This window comes from Sarcophilus harrisii, chromosome 1, assembly GCF_902635505.1.
Source record: "Sarcophilus harrisii chromosome 1, mSarHar1.11, whole genome shotgun sequence".
Lineage (NCBI taxonomy): Eukaryota > Metazoa > Chordata > Mammalia > Dasyuromorphia > Dasyuridae > Sarcophilus > Sarcophilus harrisii.
This window is the reverse complement of record NC_045426.1, coordinates 701,207,783-701,231,691: the sequence shown is the minus strand read 5'-3', so window position 1 is coordinate 701,231,691 and position 23,909 is coordinate 701,207,783. Positions and strand designations below refer to the sequence as shown.

Genomic DNA, 23,909 nt, shown 5'->3' with positions numbered 1-23,909 from the left:
GAAAGGTCTGGAAAGATTTACATGAACCGATGCTGAGCGAAACAAGCAGAACCAGGAATACATTGAAAACAATAACAGCAAGAATGTACAATGGTCAACTATGAAAGACTTGGTTCTTCTCAGTGGTTCAGTGCTCCAAAGCAATCCCAATAGACTTTGGACAGAAAATGCCATCTGCATCCAGAAAAAGATCTAAGGAGATTGAATGTAAGTCAACTCACGCTACGTTCACTTTTTTTCTGTTGTTTTCTCTCTCCCATAGTTTTTCCCTTTTGCTCTGATTTTTCTCTCCCAACATGATTCATAAAGTAATGTGTATTAAAAATAAATAAATTTGCTAGAAAAAACTCAGCCTATGACTAGCAGTAAATAGAATATGTAAGATAAAACGCTAGACATATTCTTTAAAAAAAAAATTTATTGAAAAACACCTCTAATAAATAAACGGCCTCAATTATATTTTAACAAAACATTGACCACATCACTAAACATTACATTTACTAGTAACTGGGGGTCAGGGGGTAAGGGTGGGGAGTTTGGAGTGGAGTGTGAGCCAATGGAAGACACATTCTGTCTTGTGTGTCACATCTTAGAATTTATGTGGAAAGTCTTCCTGAAGAGTCAAACTCTCAACACGTAATAACTAAGAACTTTCTGCTGTTTATAAATAATGTTAGTTTCCTTAGAAAATCATCTGAAAATATTCTAAACGTTTACCTATATTCCATTCCATTTTCACAAGCAAAAGGTCTGCACAGGTCCCCGGCCCCTGGCGGGCGGGCTCAGCCCTCTACCATTCGCTTCACTCTGACCAACATGACAGCGACCCTGTCTGAATGGTGAGCATAATATAATGTTTATTTTTAATCCCCAGAATACCTGGTCAGGTCTGTTAGCAACACCTACACCTCAGCACCGCAGTCCTAGTGCTCGCTGGGTATCCAGGTTCAATTCCAGGCAACTTTGGGGTGACCATACGGCTAGGAAAGAGGGAGCAAAGACAGCCCTGAGCGTTCCCATCGTGGGCAGTACAGAACAGCCCTCCTCAAGTTCAAGGTAAAGGAGGTACCCAGAAGCAGCAGCTAGAATGGGGAAGGGGCTTAGAGAGAAGATGGGGGAGGGGAGAGAGGGGCTGTTCCTAGGGTGCTTTTACATGGAAAAAGGACTAGCCCAGTTTTGCCCGACCCCCCAGAGGAAAGCTGGGAACAATGGGGAGAAGTCGCCAGAAGCAAATCAGACGTTGACTCAAGGAATAGGTGGTACCGAGAAGGAACCAACCCTGCAAATACCAGCACCTTGCACCACCCCCACCGCTTTTTCTTCCATGTTCTAAGTCTGATCCCCAATTGCAGAACCGCAGGCCCGGCCCCAGTGTGGTACCTTGGACTGAAAACCGCGCTCGCTCATCAGGCGTGCCTCCTGCTCCACGAGTTCCTCTGACAACTGGTCCGCGAGTCTCGTCTCTTCTTCCTCCTTTCTTTGCTTCACGTATTCTTCCCGGTCCTGGAGGTGGCGCTCTGCAATCTGGGTGAGGGTCAGAGGACAGTCAGAATTCGGGGCAGCCCCTGGGCTGGACGGGATCAGAACCCAGAGCTGGAAACCTCGGGCTGGGGACCGGACTCACCTGGGCCTCCAGCTCCTGCTTTCGAGACGTTTTCAGCTCGGCCTCTTCTGCTCTCGCTCTGCGGGTCTCTTCCCTCGCCTCCTCCAGGCCTCGGATCAGCTGCTCCCTGTACTTCAAGGCTTCCTCTTGTGCACGCCGGTTCAACTCAATCTTTTCTTGGAGCTGATGCTGTCTCTCGGTAAGAACCTGTTCTCCAACAGGAGGAGGGAACAAGGAAGGAGCAACCCAACTAATGAGAGGAAATGGTTCTGGAAAATGGCAGAACAGAAATCCGGTAGCCAGACCGAGGCTTGTTGCCCTGCCGTGGGGACACCCTTCCAGCCATGGGATGCCTCCTTACCCCCCCTTCGTCACAGGGACGTTCCCTAGCAACGGGACACACTCCCTTGCCACGGGCACACACCCCCAGCCTTGAGGATGCCCCCCAGCCACAGGCACGTCCCCCTACCTCTTTCATCAGGCGGTCTCGAGCCTGCCGCTCCTTCTCCCACTCGGCTTCTCTCTTTTCCCACATCTGCTTGGCTTCTTCCCTGGAGAAAAACAATAGAGGAGGCCGAGCCTCAGCCACCCATTCTGACCACTCCGAGCCCAAGAACTCCTGGCAGCCATTTCACTGCTGGGCCCACAAAGCCAACTTTCATCTCCCAATGTCTGAAATCAGGCATCCAAGGAACAGAGCTGGGGCCACACCTTCCCTCGAGCCTCCAGCAAGTTTCCTGGGAACGCAGGCAGCCTCCGTGACTGGCACGGTGACCCAGCATCCCCTTTAGGAGAGGTTGCTTTTCTCTGGGGTTTTCCAATGGAAAGAGTGCAAGCAACGCACCTTGTCATGATTTCTCTTTTACATGTGAAATGACTTGTTTAAAGTCACATGGCCAGAAAAGTGCCAGTTCAGGGAGCTGCTTTTTTTAGCCCCCAGGCCGCCTTCTTTAAACAATCTAAAAGAAACAAACACCTACTAAGTGCCAGCTGTGAGCCGGGCACTCTGCTAAGTACCGGGCTTTGAAGGAGGCAGCCCCTGCCTGCAAGGAGCCCGAGGGCTAAGGGGGGAGACCACTTGTGCACCCCACACACAGAGCGCTAAGGCAGGGTCATCTGGGGATGATTCACAGGAGCACGGCGGGGCCAGGAAAGGCTTCCTATAGAAGGGACTAGAAAGAAGTCTAGGATGCCAGGAGGTAGGGAGAACAGTCCAGGCTCAGGGACAGCCAGAGATGGAGGCTCTTGGGGCTCCCTGGAATGCAGAGGATTTGGAGGGAAGAGGGAAGAAGGAAGGGGAGGAAGGGCTTCAAATACAAACAGAACATTCACTTTGCAGGAGGTCTCAGGGAGCCCCAGAATGGACTGGGTGGGCCATCGTCACATCTGAACGTCAGGAAAATCCTGGCAGTGGCTGGGTGGAGAACAGACCAGAGCAGGGTGCAGGACAGACCGGAGCGGGGACGCAGGCCCTGGCAGATGCCGATGCTCACTTGGCAAGGGAATTCTGCGCTACCCCCATCACGCCTCGTTCCAACCTTAGCTGTGCAGGAGGGAGCAGTGCCCAGCCCGAGCCCTCACCTGTACAACAGCTGCAGCTCTGCCTCCCGCACTCGCTCCACCTCCAGCTGGTCCTCGATGACCTGTTTCATCCACGCTGCATCCGCGGCCGCCTGCTCCCGCCGGGCCGAGTCCTGGCGCTGGTGCTCATCCTCCTTCTCCAGAAGGGCCAACAGGATGCGCTTGTCGGCCTCCTGAGGGAAGTCGAGGGGGGCTTCAGATCTTTGTCCCCGGGGGGCCCTCTGCTCAGGCTCAAGACACCACGGGGACAATGTCTTCCCCACCCACCCCATCTCGGCCCCCCGGAGACACCGGGCTGCCGATCCCAGGCTTCCCTCACCAGCTCCTCCTGAATCTGCTGGGCACGTCGGTTCAGCTGCGCATTGTACTGGTGTCTCAAAAAGCGCCTGCACACGAAAGGAGACACAAAGAGCACTGAGCACCTCAGCATCCGCTGCGTCCGGGGGAAACTCCAAGTGGCTGCCACGGGCCTTGGGCGGAAGGGGCACATGAGAGGCCCGGTGCCCCCCCTTCACATACCCCAGTTCTGCCTTTTTCCTGTACTCCTCCATGCTTCTCCTCTCCTCCTCCAGTAAGCCGAGCTCCCACTGCTGCCTCAGAAGATTCTCTTGCTCTTTCTTCAGCTTCGTTGCCTGTTGCCACAACAACAAAAAAAGTTGAATTCCATCCCCCTCAGCCACCAGCCAATACCGACGGCCTGGGTCGCCAGGGCCAGACTCTGAGGGGCAGAACCCCAGGGGGCCCCCAGAGCGGCAGGAAAGGCTCCGTCCTCTTCAACACCCCTGAAGTCAAGAGCCTTGGTTCAGATGCTTCCCAGGTCCCCCAAGGAAAGAACGCTAACCCTGTTACCTTTGTTTGGCCCTGAGCAATGGGAGAAAACTAGAATAAAGTGGGTCTACACAGCAATCATCGAACAACTTAAGAGAAAAGAACTGTAAGAGCAGTTTTCTAAATAAACCTAAGGGAATTTATATTAACTACATCTCATTAATGCTTTAGGATCTAAACACAGAAAACACGTGTGTGTAATAAAGGCACAGAAATATTGTACAACCCAAATATGGCGTGAATGTTAAATATTCTACTAGAACAGGATATTAAGATGTATATGAGTGTATGTGATACAGATACATGTATATGTGTTTTTAAAAGTATCACACATACATATACATTCTCTCTCTCTCCCTCTGTGTCTCTCTGTCTCTGTCTGTCTCTCACTAAAAACCTCCTACTGGGCTTCACTGTGGCCCAGAGATGACCCGATGGTTCCCAAAGGCGAGGCTAGTGGAACACACATTTAGGAATTTTTCATTAACCTGAAAAAACTTGGATATGGATCGAGGAGCCAATGTATGTCTCTGGTTTGAAAACTAGCCTAAGTTCAGAAAGATGCTAAAAATGGATAATTTTTAGCAATAACAATTATCAAAGACCAACAATTTATGACACGGGAGGTTTGTGATTTGTATCAATAGAGGGAGCCTACTCATCCCCAATGAAATTGCAGAAAAGTAAAAAAATAAATCCTATATACAGATATGTATATGTACAAATGTATCTACATAAAGAGGGGAAAATATAAGTTCAGGTGAAAAACAGAGTTCAAGGCCCCCCTCAGATTGCTACAAGGCAGTGGGGGGGAGGGAGGGAACAGGGACAGGAAAGTCTCATGAGCCCCATGTGGTCAGACAGAGCCCAAAGCTCTAGCCGTTGTCATTCTCCTCCAGACTAGGGACCCTGCCCCTCAGACTGCCTTGCTGAGCCCCGGGGGACGGCCTCCTTTACCTCCATCTCCTTGAGCTTCAGCTCTTCCATCTGTCGGAGCAAAGCCTCTGCCTGCTGCTTGTCCTCCAGGCGTTTCTCCTCCTCTTCACGTTTTATCCGTTCGAGGGCTAACCTTCTGGCAAGTTCATACTGGTTTTCAAAGCGTATTTTTTCTTCTTTCTCAGCAGTCTCTTGCTGGACAAATAAACAATCCACACTGTGAGAGGGGGCTGACCAGGGGCCCTAGCAAAATCCTCCACAACAAAGGCAAGGCAAAGCTCTGAGACATGGCCGCGCTCACATGTCCAGCTGGGTGGGGAAGGGGCTGGTGTGCTCAGTGACAGCAGCAGAGCGAAAGCCAGGGGCACCAGAGGAGCGGGAGTGAGCCCCAGCTCGGCACCTGTGCCCCAACATGCTACCTCTCCGGGCCACCGCTTCTGCTCCAAGGGAACAGGCCTTTGGGCCAAGAAGGAAGGAGAAGACTGAGGGTCTGGGCCCAAATGAGTCCCACTTCCCTCACCCAAAGACTAAGGAGAAGGCTTCTTTCGCTACCTTCCTCATGGAGCTCTTGTGAGGAAAACTCTTTATCAACCTTAAAAGGTCACAGAACTGTGCAGGGTCCCCGGCAACACAGGAAGGGACGAGGCAGAAGGCCTGTTAGGTCTCTTCTCACTCTGTGATCCTACAAACAGGGAATCTACATGCTTCCCAATGGCCGGCCAGCCTTGGTCTCCTTCTGGTATCTTCACCCAAGATTGTCTATAGCATGATCTACTGCAAGAGAAGCCCTGGACTGTCACACAATCTGACACAGACTCAAGCGCCTGAAGGTTCATGGGGGTTTTCCAAATGCCCATGGCGCTCGTTTTACAGGGGAAGAAACTGAGGATCCAAGAAGTGAAGGAGCTGAGTCTCAGAGCCAGGAAGTGAAGAAAGCAAGCTTTGAAAAGAGCTTTTGAAAAGTCTCTCCTAACTCCACATTCAATACACTGCTCTCCACTATGTCACTTCCTCCTCAAAATGAAAATCTGCTCAGTGAACCACTGAACGGCTCCAACTTCCTCCTAGAATATGCTTTAAAGCTTGGGACATGCTCCAAGAAGCCAAGGCAAGCCAAAGACCCAACCCTCTGTACCTGTTTTCTTTCTGACAACTGAGATTCCCAGGAGTTGACCACATGTTTCCTATGAAGAGCTGATTCAATCTGGAGAGAGAAGAATAGCAGGAGATGTGAGAGAGCAGTCCCCCTACTCCTACACCCCAGGGGCTCATGTTCCCTTCAACACTTTTTTGAAGCATATAATTCAAATGTCAAATATTCTACTACTCAACTCAAACTAGCAAGAGATACAAATGCAAAGATACAAAGTCTGGCAAACTCGGTTTATCTATGCAGGAAGGAGAACAGGACTGGATGGTCTCCTCAGCTTTTACCTCTCGAAATCGGGGGTTAGTCTTCTTCCAGTGTTCATATAGAAGTTGTTCAGCAACCTATGAAAAACATGCCAAAACTGAGAGGTGGCAAATCCCCAAATTTCAGAAACTAGCTAAACTGAGAGCAGATTTGGGAAAAGATCTCCAGTTCCCATTTTAACTCCTGCAACAATCCTTTCATCATATATCCTATTTCTCTCATTCTACTCTGGAAGCAAAGATATCAATTGATCTGTGCAGAAGATTCCATTAGCATTAATGAAAGGGCCTTTTCGTAGTCATGAGAAAAGGTAGGCTAGAAATTTAGTATAACCTAGATGCCCTGGTCTTTTAAAGCATTGAGCAGTAGGCAAATTGCCTCCGGCTGGTAAATCACCACTAAATGACATCACACTGGGAGCACTGGAAATGGGGATAAAGCATTATTCTACATCTAATTATGGAACTCAGATATTGCCACAAATACTGTGGCTGGCTCTCAAAGAACTCAGAATCTACACGTCAAGGGCCCAAGAGCTGGCATCTTTGGTCACCATCCACCCGGACCCCCTGTACCCAAGGTACCGTTTTCCTTTCTTGTTCTCTTGCTGACTTCAGTTTCTCGCTTCTCTCTCTCATTTCACACTCTCTCAGAGCCACATTCAATCTCTTTTCTTTCAGTTCTTTGGTGAGCTGAGTCCTCTCCTCTGCCAGGAGTTTACAGAGACGTTTTCTTCGTTCTGCCAAACTCCTTTTCTTTTCCTCCTTCAGCTTCTGCTGTTCGTATGCTTGCATGCTACTCGAGAAAAATATTGCCACAATTAGAATAGAACTGTGCAAACTTTTCTAGAACAGTGGTCTCCAAAATGAAGCGCACAGCCCATAGGGAATGCTTAAGATGGTCTAGCAGGGGGCAGGAAGGAAATACCACTTTTATTCTTATCAAAAAATGAGAAATGGGCATCATTAAAATTTAATATAGATGATCCCTAGTGTCCTCTGCTTGGTCCATGTCAGAAAATGCACATAGTAAATTCATGAGAAACTGTGCAGGAAGGGTAGTTGTTCCATGATGCAAAACTCTCATGTTCATCTACTGTCCACATCTTCAGATACATTCCATACAGATGTGTTAGCATGTTTGTGGCCAAATATATTTAAAGGTTATATTATATAACTTTAAGTCATTAACTCATAAAATTAACTCACAAACTGAACATATACTTTAAAAAAGATTTCTGCAAAGAAAACTGATTGAAAGAGCTTATTGAGGAGCAGCTAGATGGCACAGTGGATAGAGCACCAGCCTTGAAGTCAGGAGGACTGGAGTTCAAATCTGGCCTCAGACATTTAACACTTCCTAACTGTGTGATCCTGGGCAAGTCACTTAACCCTGAAAGAAAGAAAGAGCTTATTGATAAGCCCAATTGATAAGAGCCTATTCAAATTTAGAAAAAGGCTTCCTATTTTTAGTATGGGCTCATCAGCCATACTTCAAGGTAAAAACAACAATGACTTAGATCAGATAAGATCAAATAGAAAACTTGGAAATTATCAAGATTATTTGAAATGTCATCTACTATCATTAATAATGAACCTGATGCTAAGTGTATAATAGCATGTTTTGAGATATTAACTAATAGTCATACAAAGTGATCATGATTGCAAGACGTTTGAAAGGTAGGCCTTTAAGGCTGAAAATGTCACCTATAAAAATTGATCTATTCATTTGAACTTGGAAACAGAATTTTCTATAAGAATCATTTCAGTTGCCTTGAATCCATTTGTTAAAAATATCAAAATGAGAAACTTTTTGATGAATTTACCAGATCACATATCTGCAAAGATGGAAATTTAATAGCTGAATTACAACAAACCTCTGTAGAACTAGTAGATGGGATTAGAAAAAATGGGAAAGACCTTCAGAGGTCAACTAGTCCAACTGTTCACTTAAAAGCTGTAAAAACAGAGGCTGAGGGAGGCAAAAGGACTTGTTCCCAAGGTCAATCAGGGAATGGCAAGGGCAGGATTTGAAACTATATTTTCTGAACCCAAGACAGCTGCTTCTTCCATTGGGCCCCACTCCACTGTGCCATCTCTACTCTTCCATTTGAATTGATATATATTTGTGAGGTGTCACTTTTAGTAAGAATCAAGTAATAGAATGAACTGGATTTTCAAGTTTTAGGATCACAAAGTGTTAAACTAAGATTTTTTAAAAAATTGTTTTAAAAAATATTTTTTATTGTGAATAGAAACATTTTAATATATAAATATAAGTGAACTATATTAAGAAATTGTTATTAAAGATAGCTATATTAAACTTAGCATAATAGTACCCCAATTGGTCTTTTCTCTTTTTTGTTTATTGATGCTCTTCTTTGGATCTTGAGCACTACCCATTTTCTCACACACCTCCTTTAAAGAAAAGCTTTCCCTCTCAACAAATATGTGCAGTCAAACAAAGGAAATCAGTGTCATCAGCCACATCTAAGGATGTAAAGCTTCTTCTGCACAGGTAATTACCTTGGCACTTTTGCCAAGAGTAGGAGATATGTTACATCATGCCTCTTCTAAAGTCTCAACAGACCACGATTAGGATGAGACAAATCAAAATTTTCTAAAACAAACAAAAAAAGCACATATACAATCACACAGTTCTCACCAAAATTATTACAAATAGTGAAGACAACTAATTGTTAATAATTAGTGAGAACAAAAGGTTTTCTATTCCATTGATAAATGATTTTAAAATATTCTTTATTTCATCTTCTTTTTAACATTTCAACTCTTTTTGTGTGCACTTTAAAATGAACAACCTGGAGTAGCACAAGAGTGTGTGTGTAGCATTTGTGAATTGTCACGTGTGTCTTTATTGGGGCATTCCTGGTGGGGTGCACAGTCACAACACTTTGAAGGCCACTGCTCTAGAAAAGGCGAGCTACTCTTCACATCTCTACCAACATCTTCTGGCCATGGTGCTGACCAGGCCCCAAACCACCCATGATTACCTCTGCTGATAGCACATCCTTGAGCTCCAATGGGCCTGTTTGGAGCTCCAGACATCAAATTCTTTGAAATAGCGACTATTGACATCCCATTGTTGCCGAAATCGGGCTTCTTGTTCTCGCTGACGCACAATCTGCCTTTCCAGAATTCTGTTGCGGGCCGGCCAACAGGAGGGAATGGTAGGTAGTGCCATCTGGGCAACAAGGACAATTGAGAGGGGGGAATTAATTGCTGCAGGCCTGACCCCATGTTCGCCACATGTCTTGTTCGACCAAAGGAAATAGGAGATCAAAGGATTCAGACGGTTTTGTGGCCTGTGAGCTTGAGAGGAGACGGAATGACCCAGCAGCCCCACAAATCACTGAGCTCCCAAGCCCCAGGCACAGCGGGAGGAAGGCTCTACTCGCCCCGTGCTGGGACCCGGTCAGACCACGCTCAATTCCAGGTGCCCCATTTTAGGAAGGGCACCAACAAACTCGAGTCTGCCCATAGGAGCTCATGCTCCAATGTCTAGATGGCGAGTGTCCATGAGCTCAACCATCTGCTGAAGATGATTAGTTTGTGGAGCAGGGAGAGCATGAGAGCATCTTCCCGTGAAGATCAGGGAAGCTCTCAGGTGGAGAAGGGCAGACTTGTTCAGCTGGGCCCCAGCGGGCAAAACTATGCTGCAAAAAGGTAAGCAGCTTTGGTGCAATGTAAGGAAAAAAAGCCCTAGCTCTCAAAGCTATCCAGAAGTGGGGGTGGCCATCACAGGAGACAGTCACAACACATCAAGCCAAGAGGAGGAGCCCGTGTCAGGGATGCTGTGCAATATGGCTGGGCTCGCACAGCTGGGTCTGCCAGCTTGGCAAAGAACACCTGTGGTCTGCCACTCCTGGCAATGTCACAGAGCTGCGCCAGACGGAAAGGGCAGAATGGTCCTGCTTCCCCATGACACCATCTAGGTGATTTCTGGTGCTTTGTTTTGTTTTTAACTAAATGTCCCTAAGTCACCAACCCATGGCAAAAACCAGAACATCCACCTGACCATTATATATCTTGATACTACACCACAATGTAAGAAAAGCCAACGTTTTGGGTGACCCAAGGGGCAAAGCAGAGACATACAGTGGGCCTAAGAAGGCTGATGAGGAATGATGTCATAGACATCCCACCCAGACATGCAGGCTGAAGTAAGGGGACAGACCTTGGGTGAGAAAAGGGAGACCAGGGCCAGGCAGGAGAACACAGAGCAGTAAAAGAGCTAGAAGAGGCCATGCCCAGCACAGAGAGATGCTCTATGGGTAATTTAGAAAGGCATCTGGGCAAAGTCCACCCAGTGAGGGGTGGAGGTCACGACCCACTCACACCGAGGAACACTGACCCTCTGAGAGAACCACAGTCCATCCCCCAGGAGACCTATATAGACCGAAGTAAATGGGCCAAAGTGATCAGGACATTAGCTGAGCGCCCAAGAAGCAGCAGGGATCTGGTTCGGCCTCTGGATGGTCTGACTCCTAATTCTGAGCCGTATTATCTGATGCTGGGGGGAAAGGTGTAAGACTCATCCCATTAGGGTGTGGTACTCAGGGCAGTACCGTGGTGAACTGTCCATTGTTGGTGCCTGTGAAGGTGAAACACCTGGCGGTATCTTTGCTCAGACATTGCCTTTGGGGCTCCCTGCCTTCAGACTTCAAGGCTGGCCTCCCCCCTCAACTCAATGCACCCTGTCTGCCCTCCTTTTCTGCTTTTCTCTTCAGCTAGTGAGGAATCTCTTCTTTCTCCAGTCCTTCCCAGTACCAAGTGTAGACCCTGACTTGGTGCATATCCCCTTCTGTCTCCCACTAGACTTATTAGTTGAATCCGGTCTCTACTGCTAGGCCGTAAGTTCCTAGACAGAAAGAATTCCAGCTTATGGATCTTTGTTTTCCCTGGCTCTGGACCCAGAAAAGGGTTGTGGGCCGAGCAAAGCAAGACGGGGCAGAAAGAACACAACGGACTTAGAGCATACCTGGGAGTCTTGACTCCCCTGCCACCTTCCTATATGACTAGAGTTACTTGGTCTTTCTGATTTGGTTTATTTATTTGTTTTTACAAAAAGGGAGCCATAAATGCACAGCCTACCACCTGACAACAGAAATGTGAGCTACTACCATACATATGTTGTGATATATTATTTCCAAAGGGCAGAAGCTTTAGTTAAAAATGAAACAAGAAGATAAATGAAATTGTGCATCTGCTGGGGTTGGATGTAGTTTTGGTTAAATATTGACTGAAGTGATTTTTTGGAAAGGACGGGAGTTTGGATTTGGTTGTGTTTTTTGGGGGGAGGAGAGAATGTTACATTTTACTGGTTTAGGGAATCCCTTTCTAAACCCCTGAGAATTCCCTCTCCCAATGAAGATGTGCAACTTTCCCACAACTCAACAACAGAGCACACTAAGAGTTCACAGGACAGTTCAGTCTGGCCTTAAGGTCTGGAAAGCCTTAAACTTCTTATCTCCTCTTCTGCTCCCAAAGAACCCTAGGAGGTAGTTTTGATTGATTTGGGGGGAACAAGACCTAGGAAGTCACTAAATTGCCAGGAACGAATTCCTTCAGGAAGAAACATGGCTGTTACAGCTCTGGAACTTAATGCCCGACACGCCAGTGCCCCGGACCCCTTCTCTGCCCGATATCCCAGTTCTCGGTTATGCCAAGGAAGTTCAGCCATGCTTGAAAGGCCCAGCTGTGCTTCTCTTCACCCCAGACTGGACTTCCTCTCCCGACTCCTCTGGCCCAGCTTTCTTCCCTGGTGCTCTGGTACCTTCTTCTCCCGCCTCTGCCCCCACTCCATTCCCTTTTCCAGCTCTCCTTTGTTTTCTTCTCACTAGAATATAAGCCCCTTGAGGCCAGGGCATACATGTGCTCCCCCAGCATTTAGCAGAGTGCCTGAAACCTGTGTGCTTAATAAACGCATCCATCCTTTTCTCCTGGGCTGCCTCTGCTTGTCTGGGGACACGGTCAAAACAGTGTCTTCTGGGAAAAAAGCTCAGGGTCTGGAGGCTTGAAGCTTGGCCTTGCAAACCAGAGATCTGCCTGGATCCAGGCTGGCCTGCTCCTGGGCAGGTCCTCATCTATTAAAAGAGACTGGACCAGGTGAGGCTGGAATGTTTTGTAACAATGAATGCTAAGTGACCTCCCTGCCCACAGGAGGTACCATAAGCCCAGACCTTGGAATCCATTTGTTCTCATACACAACCACCTGCAGGCTATAGGAGCTGGCATGAGAGTGCCGAGTCCAGGCCACCATCAACGAGCTTTTGGGGCATCTACCCCTGGAGAACCCTCTGCCAAGAAAAGTGCCCTGAAAGCCCAGAGAGCAGCTCAGATCATCTTGTGGCTCATTTACACATGGGGAAACCAAGGCGTCATCCAGGCAGTAAGAGAAATGGCATTTGAGGGGCAGCTAGGTGGCCCAGTAGGTAGAGCACCGGCCCTTAAGTCAGGAGGACCTGAGTTCAAATCTGGCCTCGGACACTTAACACTTCCTGACTGTGTGACCATGGGCCAATCATTTAACCCCAATTTCCTCAGCCAAAAAGAGAGAGAGGGAGAGAGAGAGAGAGAAATGTTATTTGAATTGAGCTCCTTTGAATCCACCTCCAGCCCTCCTTCCTTTGGGCCATGGAGTCACCATGAACTAACTTAATTTTTCTATGCTGGTGTTAGATCGTGGCTGTTCTCCTCCTGACCAGGTGTGTATTGAGGAGATGCCAAAATAGTCTCAAATATTTGCAGAGCTTTCTGTATTTTGTCTAGGGGCCATCACTTCTTTCTCATGAAATAAAAGTATAGTATGCAAATGATGGTATGTGTGTGTGTACACACGTACACACACACACACACACACACACAGAGAAACCTTTCTCTCCTCATATACGTATGTTTTAAAATCCCAGTATTTTAGAATTTAAAGAGACTTTTTCTATCAAATTCAATCCTTTATTCTACAAATGAGAAAATAAAAGCCAAAAAAAGGCCAGTTAGCTTGTTCAGCATCACAGAGTAAGTTAGTGACAAAGCCAGGCTTGTAAGAAGAGCCATCCTTGTCACAGACATCTCCCCAGTGCTCTTCTCTCAGCAAACCAAAGCCCTGGACTAGTCCCTTCTGCTCCTGCTTGACCTCACACCCTTAATTGCTGACTGGACGCATGACACCTAGGTATCCCACCTCAGCTGGGCCCTCACTGCTGCAAAAGGCAGTCCTGTGTCTCTTTAATTGGTTCCTTATCTCACCTCTTCCCTCTCATATTCTCTCCTCTCTCTGGCTCAGCTAAAGACTTGCCCACTACTACTGAGAAAACAGAACTCCTCCTCCTCCTCCCAATCACCTCATCGAAATATCCGATGTCATGTCCTAGTCTCTCCGTTTTCCCATCTCCTTCTATTTTCTCCAGCAGATGACATCCTCAATTATTCCCCCTTTCTGGACTCTTCACCTTCTGTCAACTGGTTCTCTTCTGCTGTCTTCAAAGATGCCTGTCTTCCCCCCCTTAAAAAGATCTTTGGTTGGGAGGAGATGTGGGAAAATTGGGACACTGATACATTGTTGGTGGAGTTGTGAACTGATCCAATCATTCTGGAGAATGATTAGGAACTAAGCTTAAAGGACTATAAAAGTGTGTACCCGTTGATCCAGCAACACACTTCCAGGTCTATATTACAAAGAGATTAAAAAGAGCTATTCTCTGCTCAATATAATCAAAACCAATCCCAAAGGACTCGTGATGATGCATACTATCTGCCTCCAGAGAAAGAACTAATACTATGTAAATATAGACTGAAGCATGATATTTTTCACCTTCTTTCTTTCATTCTTATTTGAATTTTCTTGTACCAAATGACTAATACGAAAATATTTCACATGAATATGCATATATAAACTATACTGAAGTGCTTACCCATTCAGGGAGGGGGGAGGACAGAATTTGGAACTCAAAACTTAAAAAGTTTTAAAAAATTGTTTAATATGTAATCGAGTGCGAAATAAAATATATTAAAACCAAGACCTTCAAAAGAACCCACCATCCTGGCAACCCATTGTCGCATCTTGCTCTTTCTTTTCAACCAAATTCCTTGAAAAGACTGCCTCTGCTTCTTGGCACCCCCTTCAACCCCTCCATTTTCCCCCCTCTCCTTCCCCTTCCACCCCCCCTTGCTCCCAAAGCTGTCTTCTCTTGCTTCCTCTTTTCTTACTCACTTCTCAATTTTCTGTAACCTGGCTTTGTACCTCATAACTCAGTGGAATCTGCTTTCTCCAGAGTTAGCAATGACCTCTTAAGTTGTCAACTCTGATAGTCTTTCTCAGTCGTTAGCCTCACTGGCCACTCACTCTTCTTGTACACTCTCTCTTCTCTGGATTTTCATGACTGTTCTTCTCTCTTGGTTTGTTTCTTACCTGTCTGATTACTCTTTTTAAGTCTCCCTTGTTGGTTCATCATCCATATCTTGCTCCCGACTGGATATTCCACAAGGATCTATCCTGGATCCCCTTCTTTCCTCCTTATATATCAAGAGTTCTTAACTTTTTATGTGTCATTTCTCAGAATATTATCTTTAAATAATTGAGGGAAATGCTTGATTTCAGTCAGAGGTTAGTAAAAATAAAGATATAATTTGCTTTTCATTTCAAGTTCAAGGACCCCCAAAATCTCTCTGGGAAACTCTTAGGGGGAGGGGAGTCAATGGACTTCAGGTTAAGAACCTTTGTTCTACCCAGGGGTCCTCAAACTACGGCCCGTGGGCCAGATGTACCAGCTGAGGACTTTTATCCCCCTCACCCAGAGCTATGAAGTTTCTTAATTTAAAGGCCCACAAAACAAAGTTTTTGTTTTTACGATAGTCCGGCCCACCAAAAGTCTGAGGGACAGGGAACTGGCCCCCTCTTTGAAAAGTTTGAGGACCCCTGCTCTACACTGTCTCCTCTGATAACCTTATCAACTCCCAAGGGTTTAATTATCATCTTCAGGCAGGTGAGTTTCAAATCTGTATATGTGGCCCAATCTCTCCTCAAGTCTGGCATCACCAATTGCCTATTAGATATCAAACTTGCCTCAGAAAGCTGAACTCATCATCTTTCTCCCAAACCTCTCCCCTTCCTTTATTATCCAACTCTTTGGAATCCCATGGATCATAGTACCCTTTTATTTCTCTCTCAGAATCTTATCCAAGTTCATGTTCTTTGTTTCCATGATACTATCCATTCTTTCCTTTGCCATGCTTTTCTCCTTTTGTCTTTAATCTTTCCCAACACCAGGTTCTTTTCCAATGAGTCCCATCTTCTCATTAGGTTCCCCAAAGAATTTAAGCTTCAATTTTAGTAGTTGACCTTCCAGTGAATAGTCTGAATTAATTTCTTTAAGCATTGACTGATTTACTCTCCTTTGCAATCCAGGGGACTCTCAAAAATCTTTTCCAGAACTGTGAAGACCGAGTTAGCACCCTGGATACCTTAGAATCAGCCGGAGTCAGGATAAGCAAAAGTCCTTGGTTTTTATTCTTGGCCTTTAGGGGTAGAAGTGAATTGGATGGACACCGCAGGATCTCCCTGACCTCTCCTCTTTGTCTCCTGCCTAGAAGTGATGGTGACCCTGGCTAGTTTTACTCCACCCCCTAGTCCCTCCTACAATTCTCTGTATACACCAATTATCGAGCCAGCACAGGATAATGGGAAGGGCCATTTTTGCAAGCATATGCTTGTATTGTCCAATCGGTAATTAGCCCCAAGTGCTCAGTTGTCCGGCCTCAGTACATTAACTCAAGAGTTTCAGCCCTTTACACAGAACCACAATTCAAAAGCATTGATTCTGTAGTGCTCAGTTGTCCTTATCGTCCAACTCTCACAGCCATACGTTGCTATTGGAAAAACCACAACTTTGTCTAGAAGGACATTTGCTGGCACAGTGATACCCTGCTCTTTAATATGCTGTCCAACTTTGTCATGGCTTTCTTTCCAAGGAGCAAACCCATTTTAATTTCAAGGCTGCAATCACTGTTTGAGGTGATCTCTGAGCCCAAGAATACAAACTCTAATACAGCTTCCATTTCTTCTCCCTCTTGTTTTCCAGAAAGTGATGGGACCAATTGCCAACACAGTAAGTTCTTGTGATGTTAAGCTTCAAGCTAGTTTTTCCCCTCTCTTCTTTTACCCACATCAAGAAGTTTCTTCATTGTCTAAGTAGTATCATTTGGCTATCAGAGACTGTAGATATTCTTCCTGGGAATCTTAACATATTTATATATTTATCTTGTTGTGCAAGAAAAATCAGATCAAGGAGGAAGAAAAAGAAAAACTGAGGGAAAAAAAAATCAAAATGCAAGCAAATAACAGAAAGAGTGAGAATGCTATGTTGTGTTTCACACTGTTCCTGTGGTTCTCTCTGGGTGTGATGGCTCTCTTCCTCACTGAACAAGTGGAAATGGTCTGAATCCTCTCACTGTTGAAGAGAGCCCTGTCCATCAGAACCGATCATCATATAGCCTTGTTGTTGCCATGTATAATGATCTTCTGGTTCTGCTCATTTCATTTCTATGCATGAAATCTTTATGTCCATAACCAATCCCTCCCAAACAACCTATTACTTAACTTTTGTGTATTTGTGTAGTACTTAACTTTATGCTCTGTGTACATTTTAGATTCCCTTGTTGGTGCCTCCTCCCTTGAGCAGGAAAGCCTTCATTTTTAAGTTTACAAACTACTTTCTTCACCATCCCCTAGAGAGGAAGGTCATGAAAAGTGCTCCTATTCCTATCTTAGAGATAGGAAATTGTACTCCAAGAGACCTGGGGAACTCCCTTCCTCCACAGACTGCAGTCAGCCTGTGACTTAGTTTTAAATAATTAAAATAAGCATTTATTAAGCACTTACTATATGCCAGGCACTATGTTAAGTTCTGGGAATTCAGCAAAGATTAAAAAGCAAAAAACTCTGCTCTCAAGAAGCTTCCAGTCTAACAGGGAAATAATGTGCAAAACAATGTGTATGTAAGATAAACTAGACACAATCTACAGAGTGGTAACCCTCATAAGAAATCAGGCTACTTTAATGAGATGGAAGTTGGACCAGATGGCCACTGGAGTCCTTTCCAATTCTAAAATTATGGCATCATCTATTCTACTATGTTGCTTCTTTTACATTAATATAGGGCAATTTGGGGGTAGAAAGAGATGATTTTATCAATGTGGAAAATTTTTTTTTTTGACGAAGCGTTGTTTTTATTTAAAATATTTTTCTTTTCTATTTTAAATTTTCTCCTTCCGTCCAGTCCTTCCCTTCCCTCCTGCCACTGGTAGGACACTCCTAACAAGGAAACTGCTCATAGCAATGCAGATTAGCAATTGATTCCTAATTTATAATCTTAAATTCTGAGAAATGACCTACCAATGTCAGTACATGTCAGAAGCAGGACTGAACTAGTCTTTCTGACATGAAGGCCAGTCACACCAACAGTGGGGTCAAACTCAAAACAGAAAGGGATCTATGCCAGCAGCATATTGACTTAGAAAACTACAAATTAACATTTTCTAGGTTCTGTTATATTTGTACTTCTTTTGTTAAACATTTCCCAATTATATTTAAGTTTTGCCTGCAGTGAGTTTGACTGTACCCACGTTGCCTCTTAGAGTAATTCTATTAATATAAGATATAATATAATGTGAAGCTGTAATATAATTTAGCATAATATAATAGTGGCACCAAGGCCTCCAGTCGAAGCCAGTGTGAGTTTAGATCCCAGATATTTCTGCTATGTCCCATTCCCTCCGGATGTTTCTCTTGGCTGGCCGTCCCAGGTTCTAAGGGTGTCAGGGCTGCAAGGGACCTTTTCCTTGTATAGATGAGAAAATAGCTATCTGGACAGAAGAGACTATTACATGCTAATATTGGGCAACACTCAGAGAGAATAAATAGGATGCAGACCCTTCCATGGCTGGCATTCCATGTCAAGCTGTGGTGTTACGTTCAAGCAGAAATGATCTCTGCAGCCACATTTTGGTAAACATCTCCCAAGTTCTTAATTTGATTCTGGCCAGGACTGAGACCTCTGCTTTAGAGACCTCCAGTCCAAACAAAGTTATGTACCGAAACCCTCTGGCAGTCGTTCTGATGAAGCCTGTGGACGTCTTTTCAAAATTCTATTTTTATTTTTGTGAAATAATTATAAAAATACTTTAAAAAAACAACAAAACTCAAGTTCCGAGTGCAGGGGAAGAATCCCTGCCCTGGTCTAGCCCTGGCACACCCTGACTTTGGGCACTGCTCCTTTCCTGGGATCCTCATAAGGTTCTGTGTGAATGCTGGAGGGGCAGAGAAAGTAACTGAGGCCCAGAGAGCTGCCTGAGAGCAGGAGGGAGGAGCCAAGACATTGCATTGGTCAGAGAGCCAAGTTTGGAGTCCAGTTATTCCTTGTGTCACCCTGGGGAAGTCAGTTTGCTCCCTTTTAAGCTCAAGGTCTCCAAGGTCCCTTCCAGCTCTACAAGCTCTGTCAATAAGGCCACACACTCCAAACCCTGGGCGAGAGCCCAAATCTGTGGGACAGAGGGAAGAGGGTAAGATCTGGAGTTAAGGCCTGGCTGCTCAGGCCCTCATTTTCCAGACTGAGGCTCAAGAGATGAAGTGACCCTGCCAAGGTTCCAGAGATGACCCAGAAGAGAACTCCTTGCTTCCCCTCCACATTCGCCCTCTTCCACCCATCTGGCAAGGGCTTGAGCCTTCTTCAGTCTCTCACTCTCCTCCATCCTACTGTGCTAACAAGTCTTGCCACTCCAGCCTGCCAGCGCCCGGCACGTCTCTGCCTCCCTACGTCACTCCCTGAGTTTGGGTCCTCTAGGCCTGGTCCAAATTACTGCAAAGTTTCCCAAATGCTTCCAGCGTGCAACTACCAGGTGACTCCTAAAGCGCAGAGCCGTGTCACTCCTCAGCCGACAAACTCCCGTGGCTCCCTAGTGCCACTAAGGCAAACTCTTAAAACCCTTCACAACCAAGCCCCAACTGCCTTTCCAGCTTCACTGGATGTGACTCCCCCCCCTCCTAATCTTCAATCCAGACCAACTGATTTTCTCCATTCCTCCCAAAGGATCCATCTCCTGTGCAGGCCTTTGCACTGGGAGGCCTTCCCTCTACCTCACAGAACAGCTGAAGCACTATTTATTTATTTCACAAAACACTGTCTGCACCAAGCACTGTCCCTCCCCAAATACTTTATGTTTCTTTGTGTTTGTTCTCTCGAGATTTATTCTCTAAGAGTTGTGTCAAGCACTGAGATGTTAGGGGAGTCACTGCCCTTATCAATCAGACAGAAGCTGACCCCACGTCTTCCTGTTCTGAGGCCTATCTTCAAGTCCCACATGACTAGGGGCCTGCTCTTCGGGGAGGTCCCTGGACCAGGGAGTTCTCAGTCCATTTCTAGTCCTTCGATTCTACAAGGTGCCTGAAAGTATTAGAGGAATACGAAGCTGTAAGAAACTTCCTAGGCTGCCAATTTATAAAAATCTCATTGGGGGAAAGTTGAAGTACTTAAATTTCTTTTACACCGTGTTGCTGGGAATTTCGCATAATAAATTTTGAATGTTAACAGACACGCCCCCATTGTTAGGGATGGCATGTGCAACAGTGTCTGGATGACACCTCCTCAGCCCAGTGGGTCATGGAAGAGGGTCCCTGAGGGGCCACCTCGGCCCCTGGTCCGGATGACCTTTCAGCCACCGAGCCCACGGAAGTTTTCACAAAATATGAAAATCAACTGGAGCGCTGCAGACCATATGACAGTGGGTTTCAATTTTAATAAAAAAAATACGTCCACATTTCAAAAAATGTAAATGATTAACTTCTCAAATTGTTTTTATTAATTTACAGTATTTAAATTTCTTAAGTTATTAAAGCTTAACAAATGCTTGTACAGTAAGGAAGATTCGAACCCAGGTCCTCTGACTTCAAAGCCTACACTACTCCCACTAAGCCTCACCTCTCAACATCATCCAATCCTCAAATGACCCTCAGGCCACCAAGTTCAACCCGCTCCTTTTATAGATGGAGAAACTGAGGCTCAGATGAAGTAGTTTCTGAAGGTGATAAAGGCGTTACCTCTGTCTCCAGGTATCTATTCTGTGTCCCATTCCTCCACTCCCTGGGTGTCCTTGGTCAAACTGCTTCCTTTCTTTGGGTCTCCGTTTCCTCCCCTGTAAAATGAGGGGGTCGGAGTAAGAAGGCTTTCAACATTCCTCCCAACCAGGGACCCGAAACCTCCTTGGGCCGGTTCCCTCTTTTGTAAAATACCAGGGCTGGGCTCAATGGCCCTGCGGCCCCAGCTCTGGGCTGGCTAGACTCTGTGCCTCAGTTTCCCCATCTGTAAAACACCTGGATGGGACTGATAGCCCCTCCCCCTCCCTGGGCCTCAGTTTCCCCATCTGTAAAAGCCGGGCTAGGCCGCGACACCCTCACACCGCTCAGACCCCTTCCCCTCCATGGGCCTCGGTCTCTTTTTCTATAAGTCCCAGGCCTAGGCCGCGACGCCCCCACCCCCACCCCGTTCAGACTTTCCCTCCGTGGGCTTGGTTCCCGCTCTGTACGACGCCCGGCTAGGCCGCGACGCCCCCTCCCCCACCCCGTTCAGACTTTCCCTCCACGGGCCTCAGTTTCCCGCTCCGTACAACGCCGGGCTAGGCCGCGACGCCCCCCCCCACTCCCCCTCCCCCACCCCGTTCAGACTTTCCCTCCGTGGGCTTGGTTCCCACTCTGTACAACGCCGGGCTAGGCCGCGACGCCCCCTCCCCCACTCCCCGCCCCACCCGTTCAGACTTTCCCTCCGTGGGCTTGGTTCCCGCTCTGTACGACGCCCGGCTAGGCCGCGACGCCCCCTCCCCCACCCCGTTCAGACTTTCCCTCCACGGGCCTCAGTTTCCCGCTCCGTACAACGCCGGGCTAGGCCGCGACGCCCCCTCCCCCACTCCCCCTCCCCCACCCCGTTCAGACTTTCCCTCCACGGGCCTCAGTTTCCCGCTCCGTACAACGCCGGGCTAGGCCGCGACGCCTCCTCCAGGAGCCTCAGTTTCCCCTTCTGTAAAACCTGGGCTAGGCCGCGAGACCCCCCGCCCCCCTGCGGGGACTCGGTTTTCCCCGGGCGGGCGCCGCCCCCGAGCGCCCCCGCGCCCCCGCGCCCCCGGCCCTCACCTCGGCTCTCTTCCCGTGGCCCCGGACGCCGTTTCAGCCGCCTCAGCGCCGCAGCCGCCAAGCAGCGCGCTCTCCGGGCCGTAGTCAAGGCAACGAGAGGCGTCGTGGGACGGCTGGCGGCTAGGGACAAACCTCGCGCGGGCGCGTTTCGTTTGGCTGAGTCACAGACGCGAGGTGGCGCGTTGGATGTCACGGCGCCCCCTGGCGGACGGCGGCTAAGACAAAAAGCACCAGGGAGTACTGGAAGTGAGGAGGAGCGTCTCCGGGCGTTCCCGACTCCGAGCCTTTGCACAAGCTGGCCTCCTGCCCCCGCCTGTCTTTCCTCTACAAACATTTGTGAACTCAATTGAATAAGCCTGTATGAAGCACCTACTATGTGCCAGGCACTGCGCTAAGCCCCAGGGACACACAGGCTCCAGTCCCTGCCCTCGGGGAGCTTGCAATCTAAGAAGTCTTGGGGGTCAACTGTATGACGTTACTGGGGACCCAACACGGCTTTTTACCGATTTCGGTGACTGGAAGAAAGATGCCTCTGCAATTCTCACTTACATCTAATTCACACACAAGCAGGGACTGATGTCACTGGTCCTCTTCCAAGAAAATGAAATGCAACCGCCACCACAGGGATGAAAAGGACCAAACACTGATGAAACACCTACTATGTGCAGGCACTGCGCTAAGTGCTTTACAACTATCGTCTCATTTGATTAGTACAGTGTGATGGACAGAGAGATCTCACCTCAGACTCAGACTGGAGTTTAAATAGTCGGTCCATCAATGTGCATATATTAAGCACCTACTATGTGCAGATAATATGCTAAGTGCTTTACAACTATCGTCTCATTTGATTAGTACAGTGTGATGGACAGAGAGATCTCACCTCAGACTGGAGTTTAAATAGTCAGTCCATCATCAACTAGCATGTATTAAGTGCCTACTATGTGCAGATAATATGCTATGTGCTTTACAAATATCGACTCATTCGATAAGTATAGTACAATAGACAGACTCAGACTGGAGTTTAAACAGTCAGTCCAGCAACTAGCATGTATTAAGTGCCTACTATGTGCAGGCACTGCGCTAAGTGCTGAGGATATAAAAAATGGCAAAAACCAGCCCCTGCCCTCAAGGAGCTTATAGTCTAATGTGGGAGACAACAAGCAAATAACTGAACAAACAAGATATAAATAGAAGGGAGAAATGGAGATAATTCCAGAGGGAAGACTAACTAGCATTAAGGGGGATCAGGAGAGACCTGTTGCGGAAGCGGGGCTTTTAGCTGGACATGACAGAAGCAAGGGAAGCTGGGAAGCGGAGATGAGGAGAAGGACAACATTTCAGCCATTGTAAGAGACACACCCCAGGACAACTCAAGGTGAGGAGCTGAGGAATTGTACATAATTGAACACCTCTCCTTTATTAACTTCGAGGGGAGGGAGACAACATTGCCTCCATTTCTACCCTCCCCCCTGGAATATTTGTGATATGTGAAAAACGCTTGTGCCTTGTACATTACCTGGCACATGCGGTTGTTCAGTTGTATTCAGTCGTGTCTCTCTCTCTTGTCCTCATTAGGGGTTTTCCTGGCAGAGATACTGGAGTGGTTTGCCATTCCTTCTCCAGCTCTTTACAGATGAGAAGGTGGTGGCTGGTGCCTTATGAGTAATCCTGAGTTCTGGGGTACCCAAGGGACAGAGGAGGTGTCAGAATCCAAATTAAACTCAAGGTTTCCTGACCCTAAACCCTTCATTCTATCCACTGTGTCTCTAGAGAGGCAACCTATTACACACATTTGAGGAGACCTAAGCATAAGGCATGTTTAAATTATATTTTAGAAATTTCCTACATTTAAAATGATTGAACGTGTATAATTTATTTTAGATCTCTTGCCATCTTGGGGAGAGGAGTGGGAAGATAAGAGAGGGAAGGATGGAGAAAAAAATGTGAGCACCAGCCCTGAGGTCAGGAGGACCTGAGTTCAAATGTGATCTCAGACACTTAACACTTCCTAGCTGTGTGACCCTGGGCAAGTCACTTAACCCCAATTGTCTCAACAAAAAAAGAAAAAGAAAAGAAAAGAAAAGAAAAAAAATGTGGAACTCAAAATCTTATAAAAAGGAATATTGAAAACTACCTCATATCATTAGAAAAATAAAATACTATTGAGGTTTTCTTAAAATTTTATTCTGAAGTTTGAGCAACAAATAAAAGAAAGTAACTCCCTTGGGCTCAGGCTGCCAGGATCAGATATGGGTTTACATGAGTCTAGAAGCCTTAGAGATATCATAGTTGACACCTGGAAGAGTCTTTGTTTAGAGACTTTTTACAACAGTGCAAACAACACCAAAACCT

The 23,909-nt window shown here is 46.7% G+C and overlaps 1 protein-coding gene across 5 annotated transcripts; it reads right to left on the bottom strand.

Annotated features, from left to right (window-relative positions):
- Positions 1–411: 411 nt before the first annotated feature.
- TCHP (trichoplein keratin filament binding) lies at positions 412–21,718 on the bottom strand. 5 transcript variants are annotated; one of them, XM_031948793.1, is made up of 13 exons: positions 21,558–21,658; positions 20,472–20,566; positions 6,947–7,157; positions 6,383–6,439; positions 6,084–6,152; positions 4,970–5,143; positions 3,704–3,816; positions 3,504–3,570; positions 3,185–3,357; positions 2,073–2,154; positions 1,625–1,810; positions 1,381–1,524; positions 412–980 (listed from the first exon to the last, which is right to left on the bottom strand). In XM_031948793.1, exons 2-13 carry the CDS (start codon positions 20,501–20,503, stop codon positions 948–950), a joined length of 1,341 nt encoding a protein of 446 aa, XP_031804653.1. In that variant the 5' UTR covers positions 20,504–20,566; positions 21,558–21,658; the 3' UTR covers positions 412–947. The 5 variants fall into 5 exon arrangements, with proteins under 5 accessions (XP_031804653.1, XP_031804651.1, XP_031804650.1 ...); XM_031948791.1 differs by lacking the exon at positions 20,472–20,566 and adding an exon at positions 9,373–9,563 and having other exon boundaries at positions 21,558–21,637; XM_031948790.1 differs by lacking the exon at positions 21,558–21,658 and adding an exon at positions 9,373–9,563.
- Positions 21,719–23,909: the final 2,191 nt, after the last annotated feature.

What these genes read in the sequence shown, in the direction of transcription:
- TCHP (XM_031948791.1), bottom strand. Translation starts at nt 9,563, where the DNA reads ATGGCACTACCTACCATTCCCTCCTGTTGGCCGGCCCGCAACAGAATT. An exon ending in TGAAGCTCAAGGAGATGGAG is followed by an intron (nt 3,817 to 4,969) that starts GTAAAGGAGGCC and finishes TTGTGGCAACAG; the next exon opens with GCAACGAAGCTGAAGAAAGA. An exon ending in AGGAAAAAGGCAGAACTGGG is followed by an intron (nt 3,571 to 3,703) that starts GTATGTGAAGGG and finishes TTTCGTGTGCAG; the next exon opens with GCGCTTTTTGAGACACCAGT.